Source organism: Mus caroli, unplaced genomic scaffold (assembly GCF_978045245.1).
Source record: "Mus caroli unplaced genomic scaffold, Mus_caroli_1 scaffold_11, whole genome shotgun sequence".
NCBI classification, from domain to species: Eukaryota; Metazoa; Chordata; class Mammalia; order Rodentia; family Muridae; genus Mus; species Mus caroli.
This window is the reverse complement of record NW_028227266.1, coordinates 65,600,101-65,613,259: the sequence shown is the minus strand read 5'-3', so window position 1 is coordinate 65,613,259 and position 13,159 is coordinate 65,600,101. Positions and strand designations below refer to the sequence as shown.

The 13,159-nt window shown below is 44.7% G+C and overlaps 1 protein-coding gene across 1 annotated transcript in view; it reads left to right on the top strand.

The window, feature by feature from the left end:
• Window positions 1-299: 299 nt before the first annotated feature.
• Rab8b (RAB8B, member RAS oncogene family) overlaps window positions 300-13,159 on the top strand; it is a 75,388-nt gene continuing 62,528 nt past the window's right edge. Inside the window, exon 1 of the mRNA XM_029481757.2 lies at window positions 300-483. Within this exon, the coding sequence (XP_029337617.2) occupies window positions 360-483 (124 nt within the window). The 5' untranslated portion in view covers window positions 300-359. The remainder of the gene's footprint in view (window positions 484-13,159) is intronic.

Genomic DNA, 13,159 nt, shown 5'->3' with positions numbered 1-13,159 from the left:
AAAAGAAGAAGAGTTTGAAACGGTTCCCTGTAAGGGTGGAAAGTCTTAACGCACCACCCTACATCACTCAGATTTGTTATCCAGGGAGGTTGTTCCGACAGTTTGGGTCAGGCACGCCCGCGGCTCTCCCAGAGTACTACAAATCCCATAAAGCCTCGCGGGGCGGAGGGTGATGACAAAGCGCGGGCAGATTGGCTGGGGCGGGGAGGAGCGAGCCTGTCGCCTCAAGAGGGTGGGGCGAGTGGCGGGGCGGGGCGCGGGTGGCTTGGCGGACACGCCCCCTCGCCAGAGGCCCCCCCTCCGCGCTGCTTTCCACCGCCTCCTTGCTCTCGGCGGTCAGAGAGGGCCGGAGCGAGAAGATGGCGAAGACGTACGATTATCTGTTCAAGCTGCTGCTCATCGGCGACTCCGGCGTTGGCAAGACCTGCCTCCTGTTCCGCTTCTCAGAGGACGCCTTCAACACCACCTTTATCTCCACCATCGGTGAGGGAGCGGCCGCGGCCCGGGACGGGAGCTGAGACGAGGGGGGCGGGTGCCTGGGGGCCTGGGAGAGGGCACGCGAGGGCTTGGCGACCGGAGAAGGGGACCCCGAGGGGCCGCGGAGAGGGCAGTGAGAGCCGGCGAGGCTGAGAGGGACGGATGGGGATGCGGAACTGCGGATGGACGAAAGGGAACCGGAGCAATCGGAAACCAGGGGTGTTGGGGACACGAGGGGGCTCCGGGGCGGCGGCAGCGTCCCAGAGGGACGGAGTCGGGGGAACACAGGAAATCGTACGGAAAGAGAAAGAGGGGAGGGAGAGTGAATACGAACATGGGTTAGAAAGACAGGAAAGAGGAAGGAAATGTGAAGAGGGAAATGAAGGTTTGAGGACTTAAAGAGGGGCTTCAAATGAAGTAAAGGGGCAGAGGACACCAGGGACAAGAGAAGTGAGACTAGGAGGCGGTCAACAGGGAATTGAGGGGAATTCAATCAGTCGACTGACTGGATGATCAGGAGACAAGAGATAAAACGACATTGGCTCTAAAGGTGTGAACAGAGATGCCAAGAGAAAATGCAGAAGATTGTAGGTAGGAGAAGGAAGGGCTCAGGAGGACCCGAGGGCGACTTGAGGCTACTTGGTGGAGAAAGTGAAGGAGAGCTGAGTGTTAACTAGAAAGGAGAAGGGGAAGCAGGGGATGCAGTGCAGGGGTTGAGAGATCAGAGAGGAAATGGAAAACGCGGGGCTCAGGACTTTCCCTAGTAACTGGGAACGCTGGTTTCCATTTTCTCTTGACATCTTTGAATCGAGAAGATTTAAAAAGTGACTAATGATGGAGTAATGTCGACGGGGTGTTAAAATCTTTTGAGTGTTTATAGGAATTAAAGGGGCTGGGGACTTTGGGAGATGATGTGGTTAGAAGAAATTTATTGTTCACTGCTTTATTCCGTGTCTTGGGAAGCAGCAGTAAGTTTCTCAACTTTGTAAATTCTTGAGCTCCTGTAGTTGGTAATGACTGTAAATTCCGCCTGCCTCCCTGTGTAGTTTCCTTTGATTCTAATTACTTTGTAGGTGAATCATAACATACTGTATATTTCCCAATTACTTCTAATTGACTCAAGAAAAAATTTTTCCCACTCTTCACTGGGAGCTGCCCTTGTATCTTCAGTAAAAGACATTGTATGCAGGTAAACGGGATCTTTAAGTTGTAAACTGAAGAGCACATCAAAACTGTTTTTAAACCTTCAGTAGGATGACCTTAACATTATTTCCTTTGTTAAATAGCTGCAGTCAAGTGCCCCACTCACTCATCAGCTTTTTGGTTGTCTGGCCTCTAATACTAGCTTATTTAAAGCATTTTTCAAATGGCTTTCCAGGTGATCCACAAGTAATGGGGAACTAATGTGTTGACAATAAGTATGTCTAAGGGGCTGGGAAGTTGCCTTGGTGGTTAGGAGGATTTGCTGCTCTTACAGAGGACCCAGGTTTGGTTCCTAGCACTCACTTGGCACCTCATACTGCCTGTAATTCTAATGGAATCCAACACCCTCTTCTGGCCTCCATGGGGACTAGACATTTACATGGTGCACATACATTTGTGCAGGGAAAAAAAAAACACTTGAATTAAAAACAAAACAAAATCTATGTTTAAATATTTGTGGCATTTGAAAATAGGTGACATTTTAAAAGTAGGTATCAAGCACTTTCCAGTGTAAGTATTGGTAAAGAGTCTCCATGGTTTATTCTGATTTTTTTTTTCCTACAGACTGAATGGAAATCTGGGTGTTGTGATGTCTGGGCTGAAGGAAGTTTGAGTTGCGAGTTCTTGGCAGTTAGTCTTGAGTGGGACTTTTCTGAGGAAGCAGATTTTAAATGTCATCTCCCTTCTTGAAAGTGTATTTGTAAGAGGCTCGGTGCAAGCTGGTACAGCTGCTAAAGGACATTCATTTCTGGTATCAGTTTCCAGGCCCCAAAAGACTTTTCTTCAGTGTTGACTGCATGCTGCAGCTCAGCTTGGAAAGGGCAGCTCCTAAGAAGTTAAGGGTGGGGGGCAGTGTCTGTTCCACGTGCAAACTTCTCAGAACTTTCCTCCTGCTTCTACTTTCACAACTGAGTGAGTCTGGGACAAGAGAGATGGCTCAGCAGCTACAAATACCTGCTGTTCTTCTTGGGGACCCAAGGTTAGATCCCAGCACCCATAGCAGGTGGCTCACCAATACCTGTCGGCCAGTAACTCCAACTCTAGGGCTCCTGACTCCTCTTCTGGCCTCTCTGGGCAGCTACGCTCACACGTAGACATCTCCCACCCAGGTGCACACATGGGCACATAAACTATTTTAAAAGGAAAAAAATTAAAAGAAAGTGACTAAATCTCACTAATACAGCATGTTAAATTCCTTGGATTCCTTGGCAGTAGATTTACCAGCGCCCTACTCCCCCCCCCCCCCGCCCCCTCCCACATTTCTTGTAAGGACCTTTTAACACTATCTTTTAAAAATCACTTTTCTTAACTGAATTATATAGTATATGCTTAACATGGATGAGGCCTTGGACTTAATCCCTAGCCACCCCGCCCCAACAGATCTTTGTGTGTGTGTATGTGTGTATGTGTGTGTGTGTGTAGTGTATTACATTTCACACTTTAAACGTTACATTTAAAACATTAAAGCCGGTACCCTTCGACAGCTGAGATTAGGAGGTATATATTACATGGTGAGTCTCATGTGAACTCTTGGTCTTTGTACCTTCTGTGTGGTGAATGTGGTGACTATAGTGTCAAGCTATGTCTTCAGTTGATAGGAGGAGGGAAACTCCCATATCTTTTACTTAGCCCCAGAACTCCAACAGGAAGTGGTAGCAGACAGTCAGAGAACTTATATACCTGAAAGCGAAATGCTGTGTAGTTGCAATTACGCTTGAACAGTCGGGTGAAGTTCACACTACTCTCGAGAAAAGTTCCACAGACTCCTGACTGGCCACAAGCACAGACTTGAAGGGTTCATGTTTCTAGCAGCAATGTCACTCCCGCCAAGCTCCACACCACACCTCTATTATGAAGTTGTTTTGGTGACAGTTGGTGACCCTTCTTTTCCTATCATAATTTAAGTGCCCATTTGTGTAAAGTCCTGGGCTTGACTGTGACTGGGCTTGACAAGGTCTTCTTGTAGTACTGCTGACAAATTTGATAAGCACCACGCCCCAGGAAAGAGCCCTTCTGAGGACCCGTGTTTGTGTGTATTTGGCAGATCCATCCCATGTCTGCCTTTTACTATGAAGCTATGCTTTTGCTTTAATTGTGCATTGCTAGTGTTTAAGTGTTTAAAAACAGTTCTTTTGTCTTTAGACTGTGGATGGGGGTTCATGAAAGAGGAGACAGTCATTTTGAGTCTAGGTTCAGCTGTCTCAGATACTCTTTTCGTTTCTCAAAGGTTTGCCACTTGGAGTCCTTCCTGTTCTTTGGCGTGACAAAAGGTAGATTTTCTTTCACGTGGCTTTCTGGAACTCTTTTAGTCTATTAGTCAGATAATACTTGCAAATCATGAAGTAAAGCTGAGTTAGTCACTTGAAATTACAGGCCTAATGCCTCAGGCCAACTAACTAGCTCAAATGTTGGAAAAATTTAAAAAAAAAACAAAAATTTTAGATTGACTCCAGCCCCTTCCCTTACATAATCATAATTAGCATTTAGGTGAATATTTTTAAATGTAATGTTTAGATAGAAATGGTGAAACTATTTCATGTATGTTTCCTGAAGGTTATGGGTGCATTTTAGTATGGATATGAGGGCACCCAGACATCTTGGAATGGCCTTGTATTAAACAAGGTGCTGGTAGAACTGAGAGGACCCAACACTGCCCTACAATGGGACCTTCGAAGCTGATTCCCTTCCCCGTCTCTCCTCTGCCCTGCCCCCTTCTTCCTGTTAGGTATTTCCTGAGTGGTTTCATTATTTAGTGTAGTCATTGTTTGACGTGGAGTGAGTTGTAGAAATTATCCACTTTATGCCCTGTCTCAGCTTGACAAATGCAAATTCTTCATCTCCAGCAGAGGACGACTGAAGCTCCAAATCCAACTCTGTGTCTCGTTCATCGCTGGGATGAGTTCGAGCCTCTCTGTAAATCCACATTTTCCTGGGAGTAGTTGGACTTGCACAAGTGTCTGTCAGGGTGGGAAGTTAAGGTGTTTCCACCTCGATGAGCATTAAGGGAAGGGAAATGGTCCTGAGAGACTCTGTATGGGGATAACTCTACATACAGCCTTTATTCTTCCAGGCCTGGAGTTTCAGGTCAAGAGATCATAGTGCACCCTGCCATTAACATTCCTTCCACATGGGAGATAACTCATCAAATCATTTCGTAGCCCCACACTGGTAATTGTTGATGCAAAATGCCAGCAGAGCACTCTTAGGCATTTTGTCTATACCACTCACTCTCCTGGCTTCATTCGTCTTTGAGTCAGTTTATCCAGTGTAGCCTATGGGCCCAGCTGGGCCTGCAGCCTGCTTTGTGCTAAGAGTGTTTTTTCTCATTTTGTTTTTTGTTTTTGTTTTTAACATTTTAAAAGAAGTTGTTAAAAATAAGAACTATGAGGAAGACACATTGAAGACCCTCTGTGACCCACCGTGCTCAAAAGTGTTTCCTAACTGGTCCGCTGTAGAGCCAGTTTCTTGACCCTTGCTTAAAATGTAAAGCTGCTTTTAGTTGGTCTCATTCCAAAACTTTTATCAAGACTTACTAGCTAAATAACCAACTGTCATATTTACATTTTTATCTAAAATGATGTCAACAACTGCCTGAGCATAAGCCAGATACATAGAGGAATTTGATTTTCATCTTCATAATTGTTTTCCTTGGTTCCAACTTTTCAAACTAAAATACCAAAGAGATTGCAAGTTCAAATGGAACATTTTGTGCATAAAGCCTATTTTAGTGTCTTCATGTTCTTCCAGGGCTCCGGGTAGACTTCCCATTTCAGTGCTTGTGCTGATAGCGATGTTAGGCAGAGGAGGCCTTCGTGGTGAGTGATAGAGGGTTACCCTCCTCTCCCTGATGCGTGTTCCAGTCCATGAAAAAAAGCCTTTGTAGAAATGCAGGCATGGGCAATCTGAGTGTTGGGACGAATATGGATTTGTCTTAAGTGTTCTTTAATAAAGAGCTTCAGCCACCCTTTGACAGGCAGCAGTTTGGGGGTAGGGGTGGGGAGGAGGCGGGTTTAAGTGGTAACAACAACAACATTGTCTTTATACTGAAAAATGCAGGAGGGGAATCAGTTTGGATATTGTTTTTTCGAGGAAAATAAGTTTAGTCTTCAAAGATCAGGAAAAGTGTAACAGTTGACTTTGTCACTGACTCTTAAGACTGGATCTGAAAGGAAGGATAGAATAGGAAGGAGGATAGGAGGGCTCTGTCTGAGCTGCCTCAGGGTCGGTCCTACCCGCCTGCCTGGAACTCTGTGTTACAGAGCAGCACATCTGTGTGTTGTAACTGGCTTTTAGGACAGTGTGCAGACAAGGGTACTCATAGTAGCATGAAAAGAGGATTCCAGATGAGGGACTAGGAAGTGAGGCCGATTGTGGAGTATGAGATGTGTGTAGTTGTGGAAAGATGAATCAAAAATGCAGACTATCAACTACTCCTGCCTGGGTCAGAGTGCAAGCTCAAATGGATCAGGTAGGGGCCTCAAATTAGGGCCCTGAATGGGAGGTGAAAGAGGGGGTGTGGACCTTAGCCCCTTGAGCTTAGTGGCTCAGCTGCGTTGTTCTCATTACCACGCTAGAAGAATCTTGCCCTCAAGATAGGCTGAACTTTTCTTAGAAAAAGACAAACTTATGGTCAGTTAAAAGATAACTAAGTGGTGCTGTGGCGAATGTAAAATAGACTTATCTGTAGCTAGATGAGGCTTGTAGCTAGATGAGACTACTTACAAACCAGGCTCAGCAGTCAAGGATGTGTGGTGGCTACAGTATGTGAAAATGGATCCTTCATCAGGACTCTTTTCATAAATAAAGCCTTGGTCATTGTGATGGTTTGTATATCCTTGGACCAGGGAGTGGTACCATCTGGAGGTGTGGCCTTGTTGGAATAGGTGTGACCTGGTTGGAATGGGTGTGTCACTGTGAGTGTGGGTATAAGATCCTCACCCTAGTTGCCTGGAAGTCAGTCTTCCACTAGCAGCCTTTGGATGAAGACATAGAACTCTCAGCTCCTCCTGCACCATGCCTGCCTGGATGCTGCCATGCTCCCACCTTGATGATAATGGACTGAACCTCTGAACCTGTAAGCCAGCCCCAATTAAATGTTGTTTTTTATAAGACTTGCCTTGGTCATGGTGTATGTTCACAGCAGTAAAACCCTAGCTAAGACAGTCATTTTCGGTTCCTAGGTACATGAAACAGAGTGGTTCAGCTGTGGTGTAGGGGAGATGGCATGATGAATTAAGGGGTGTGGTAGGTCCAGAGTCAGGTCTGGGTTTCTATCTTCTTCCTAGATTGTGGCCTTGGATGAGTAGGTTGTTCCAGAGCCTTTAGTTGATTCATCTCTGATGGAGTGTAATCGTCTGTGTGTGTTTTTCAGGGCCTGGGAGTTTCCCAAGGCAAAAATTGAGCCAGAAAAACTTAGTAAATCTCCAAGGCCTACTTCATAGGATGGTGCAGTGGATGAATGGTAGATGGATGAGTTGTGAAGCAGTTCTGGACTGTAAAGAAAGCACTGTGTGAATTTGTTGTTCTTTTGTGGCATTAGACATGACTAGATTATCTCTGAATTAAGATAAAAATGTTTAATGTGGCTGGTTAATATAGAAATGCTGTCCTCTTGTGTGAAATGCTGTTTGCCTTCCTGCAATCAATTTTAGAATATGAAAGAGAGTTCACTTGTCTCTTACTGTGCATAACAAGCCATTTTAACACCCTGCTTCCAACCCCCACTTTCATCAATACCAAACAGCAAATGAGTGAAATCACTGGGTTTGCATTAGAAGAGCATCTCAGCTTTGTCTCTGCCCATTAGCTTCAAACAATGCCACAGATGCCTGTTAACAGTTTCATGCCCATTTTTAATTAGCAGATGGAGCTGTGTTTGTGTCTGTGTTTTGCACAGCACTTGTTTGAGTCACAGGGTAGTGAGTAGATTAGAAATGGGCTGGGCTTTTGGACTGAATACAACCAAATTCTATTTTGAAACATTTATTTTATATATATATATGCTTATTCCATTTTGATTTCATAGCACTGGGATAGCTTATAGCTAAGGAAAACTAATATGTGCAATTATGTTTTCTATCATTCCCAAGGGGAAGCAATTACTATTTTATGTTTTCAGTGAAATTGCCATTTTGTGGCATTTCTTGAGTTGAAATTACTGTGAGGTAAATTTCTTTAAGGACTCAGCTCAGTCCTTCGCCATGGTATCTTGAGGGATACTCAGCTGGGCTGAAGTGACTTCAAAACAGAGTGTGTGGTGTGGTTTGTGTGTGTGCAGGCACTTGGATTGGTGTGGCCTGCTGTAATGCTGCATTTTGTGGAGATCTGAAGCCCTGTCTGAGCTCAGCAATATGGAGGATGCTGATGGATTCCTAACATCTGTCATGGGGAAGCAGGGGTGGCACCTTCCTACACATAGGCTATTTTCTAACATGAGCAGGTAGCTGTTGGTTGTGCAACGTGCTATGACTAAACATTAGCCATTAGTATTGACAAACATTAGACAATGATTATTAGGTTTATTGTATGTAATGATGTATCCTTTTTCTTTAAAAAACAATTTGTTTTTCCTTTGTGTGTCTATTTGAGTTTGTACACATGTGATGCAGGTTCTTTGGGATTGGGGTTATAGGTGGTTGCAAGTGCTCTAACCCACTGAGCCATCTCTGCAGCACCCCCTTTTAGATTCTTTTCTTATACATTACATCCTGACTGCAGTTTCCTTTCCCCTCTCTCCACTTCTCCCAGTTTACCTCCCTCTTCCCCAGATCTACTCTACCTCTATTTCCCTTCAGAAAAGAGCAGGTCTCCCAGGGATACCAACTGAATAGAGGCCATAACAAGTTACAATAAGACTAGGCACAGACCCTCAATATCAAAGCTGAACCCACTAGGAGGAAACGGGTCCCCAAAGCACCTGCACTCCGGCTGTTAGGAGGTCCACAAGAACACCAGCCTGCACAACCATAGCATATATGTAGAAGACTTAGCTCAGACCCATATATGATCAGTCACTGTCACTTCAGTCTTTGTGAGCCCCTGTTTAGTTGATTCTGTGGGCTGTGTTCTCATGGTGTCCTCGACCTCTCTGGCTCCTACAATCCTTCCTCCCCCTCAGGGTTCCTTGAGCTCTGTATAACGTTTGGCTCTGGGTCTCTGCATCTGCTCCCATCAGTTGCTGGATGAAGCCTCTCTGATGACAACTGGGCTAGGCACAGATCTATGAGTATAACAGAGTATCATTTGGAATCATTTCGGTGACATTTATTTATTTATTTATTTATTTATTTATTTATTTGCCAGTCATGTTTGGTTCTATCCTAGGTCTCTGGGCTATGCAGCCTCTGGTTCCTGGCCACCTAAGCAGTGTCAGGCATGGGCTCCCTTTCATGGCGTGGGCCTCAAGTTGGACTAGTTATTTGTTGGCCACTCCCACAAGTTCTGCACCACCGTTACCACAGCACATCTTGCATGCAGGACAGATTGAAGGTTGAAGGTTGAAGGTTTTGTGGCTGGGTTGATGTCTCAGTCCCAGCACTGGAAGCCTTGCCTGGTTACAGAAGATGGCTGCTTCGATTCGGGCTCCTATCCCCCATTACTAGGAGTCTTCTCTAGGGTCACCCTCAAAGATCCCAGGGAGTTTCTACTGTGCTAAGTTTCCACATTGTCCCCCCAAATGCCTCCTGATTCCAGTTTCCACTCCCAGGACTTTTCTGCCACCCATCCTTCCACCCCACCATCCCACCCGATCCCTTTTGATTCCTCCCGATCCCTCCTTCTTCTATGATCAATTTTTAAATTAGGGGATTTTTCTTATTTCGAATTGAACGAGGGAGAACTCAAAAGGACTTGGCTTCTTTGAGAAAGAAACTAATGTGTTTTTGATGCTTAGTTGCTCAGGGCGTCCTTTAGGAAGGCGCATGACATGTTAGAAGTGTTTCCCCAGCAGCTCTGGGCTGCTTGCCTTTGCTGCCTTACCTGCAGGGGCTAGCACAGCTAATTAGGCACTTTGGTATTTATCTGTTGCTGAACCTTTGGGTATTTCCCAGGGAGCACTTCTCCTCCTCAGTCCAGAATTGGATTTCTTGGTTCCCAGTGTAAAGGCTAAGTCTCTGCGTGGCATCATGTTTGTCAGATTTCGGTGCAGAGTTACGAGCAGACCCCAGTGGCATTTGGTAGCTTGTGGCAGGCAGCGTGGCAGGATTGCAGAAACAGAGCTAGGTATGGGATTCACCTCTTCCTGATAAACAACCGCAGCGAGATTAGGCAGTGTGCAGAGCTCCAAAGCTTTGGGCTGCCAGAGTTTGAACTGGCAGGACTTCTCACATCATATTTAATTTTGTGGTTTTGTTGAAGAACAAGGCAGTAGTTATTTTAATAAATCATAGATATTTTTCCTGATGTATAAAGTAGAAGGACAGTCTTAGAGATTGCTCAAATTCTGTTTTGAAAAATAGGATGAACTAATCAAAGCTGAGTTATAAGTTTACTTTTTAGGACATGATGTGATGTTTATCTGGAATAGGTGTTATGAAATTCACCTCCTCAAGCACATGCAGACTCTTGAGGTCCATTAGAAAGGTGAAAGGCTTGCGCTGTGGGATGACAGTGGCCAGCAGTTCCCTGTTTGTTTATAAGTCTGGATGGGGTGGGTTGCTGTGTATGGTTTTCAGCAAGGAAGTCTTTACCTTTTTCTCTTCTAAAAACCTCCAATAAAATTTTTGATACAGCTCAGAAAACAGCTCTTTATTGAGAGTTCTCTGTTCCATTTTTGGGCTGCCTTAGCTCTCTCTCTCCTTTCACTGACCACTGTTAGCACCTCACTCCTGCCGGACTTGGGGAGAAGGCTTGGTCTGGTCTGGCAGAGGGAAAGACTGAAGGTCGTATTCTGACCCCTTCTGCCGCTTTCTCTGGTTCCTTCTTCAGTGTCTTGCTTCATGTTGGCAGCTGAAGTAAACCATCGAATTCGGGGAGTTAGGAACTCCCGCCCAGCAGTCTGAGAATGAATTGTGACTTTTGCTTGTTATTACTCTTTTGTATTGTTTAGAGATAGATGGTAAAAATTCATGTTTGTCTTAGTCCCGGCAGCAGTGAACTATGACACGTGAATGAGGCTGTTACTCAGAGGATCTGAGTGGGTGCATTTTCTATTTTGTTTACTTTGTTTTAAAAATTTCTAGTCCCACAGTATAAAAATTTTATGGAAAAATCGAAATAGCTAATTTTCTGTGTATAAAATTTCACTGTAAATTAAAATATAAAACTTGCATATATATTACTATCAAAGATGTTTCTATGTCTTGGTCCCTCAGCCTTCAACCATTATATTATATTATATTATATTATATTATATTATATTATTATATATTTAGTTGTGCTCTCCTTTAATTTACCTTTTTTGTTTGTTTGTTTAAATGGTCTCTTAGTTACTGTAACTATAGCCTATAGTATTGTGCAATACAATGGCTTCTAGCTTCCTTCCAGTTGGACATTTTCTTGAAATGTAAAATGGGAGGGGAACTGTTCCCCAGACTAATGATACAATTTTACTATGAAATACAGGGTAGAGTTCTTAAAGATTGATTTTGTTTGTGTGCCTGTGGGAGGTTTTTTTTTGTTTTTGTTTTTGTTTTTTTTTGGTTCTTCGAGACAGGGTTTCTCTTTGTAGCCCTGGCTGTCCTGGAACTCACTTTGTAGACCAGGCTGGCCTCGAACTCAGAAATCCACCTGCCTCTGCCTCCCAAGTGCTGGGATTAAAGGCGTGCGCCATCACGCCCAGCTAGTCTGTGGGGGTTTTACATGCACCACATGTGTGCGGGTGCCCGAGGAAGTCAGATCTTCTGGAACTGGAATTCAAAGTAGTTGTGTTCTGCCTGACGTGGGTGCTGGGAATTGAAACTAAGTCCTTTGTAAGAGCAGGAGCCGCTCTTAACCATAGAGCCATCATCTCTTTCATTCCCTCAACTGCTTAAAAATGGAATGGTTAGTTTAGTTCTTGTGTTTATCTGGGAGAGATAGCACACAGTACCCATCTCCTTAAGCGCGCACGTAAACTCCATTAGAAAGAGTGATGACTGGCTGGACAGTTATTTGTTGACTGCTTATAAATTCAGTCCTCCATCCGTTAGTGCACAAGCTCCTCTCAAGGACCGACCTTATGCTGGGCACTTCCTCAGCAGCAAAAAAAAAAAAAAGAAGGGCTTCCTTGTCTTCAGGGTCCCCCTGCAGCCCCATTTTGTCAGACTATTCAATCAGTGTCTGTAAAGAAAAATGGATTTTTCTTATCATTCTCAGCTAATAACCATGCCTTCTTCTCACCTGTGGGCAGTAGTGTTTGATTGACAGTGAAGGCAGAATGAAGAAGCAGTAGCCTTAGGCAGTTCAGGCAAGCCTGTTGCTCCTGTAGGCTGGCGCAGTGTCTGTAGCACTGAAGAGATTGGTGCTTTTGAATCCTGTCTTGAGCATTGGCTTTCCTTTCTTTCACATCTCATTTGCCTTCAATGCTCTTGCTTCAAAAAGAAACTAATAGTTTAGCATGTGATCTGGATGTGGTTAACATTTGTGGAAGGAAGAAAGGAAGGGATTAAACTCAAGAGATCTGGACTCCAAGGATATGTTGACTTTCTATTTACTTTTGGGTTTAGAAAGCAGCAGCTGGAATTGGGTAAGAGTTGAGCTAGATTTTACTGCTTCTGAAGTTGCCCAGGGAATCCAGTAGTCAGTCAACTAATCAGGTCAAGCACAGCATTTTCTCCAAATTTGTTCCGTCAACCACATTTGTTTGTGTGTGTGTGTATGCACACGAGTGTGCCTGTGCATGTGCACACATATTTAGAGGCCCAGAGGTGGGTCTCAGTTCTTGTTCATTAGTTGCTATTAACCTTGATTTTTGAGACAGGGATCCTCCTGGCTCTGCCTCTGCCTGCTCAGTTCTGGGATTATGAGCACATACCACCATGCCCAGGTTTTATGCGGACTCTGGAAGCCAAACTTGGGCACTTGCATGGCAGGCACTTTTCTCCCTGGAGGAACTTTGGCACCTGAGCCAACGAACGGTAGAGGATGTGACCCAAGGTAAAGTTGGAGGGCAGATTGGGAGAAACTTTTTATTTTTAGGCTTGTTAGTCTGGGCCGTAGCCTGAGGGCAGCAGGGAGTCATGGAAGGATGTGGGGTGATTGGGGTGGGGGAGCCACTGAGGGTTAGCAATTCCAGTTGCCTCTTCCTCCACCTGGACGTTTACTGTTGCCTGAGTGTTTCTGTGTCTATTCCTGTACATAAACCTCTGCACTACCACAGAAGATTTGAAGAGAAGAGGATTGCCACGTCCTAGGTGAGGAATGTAATGCACTTGGAGGAGAATGGACTCTGTTGGTCCTGTAAATAGATAATGGAGCCAAAACCTGAGGCTCACACTTGAGTTCTTGGCCCTTTGTCCATAGCGACTTGAATCTTTCAGAGTGACTGCTGGAATTCTCTATG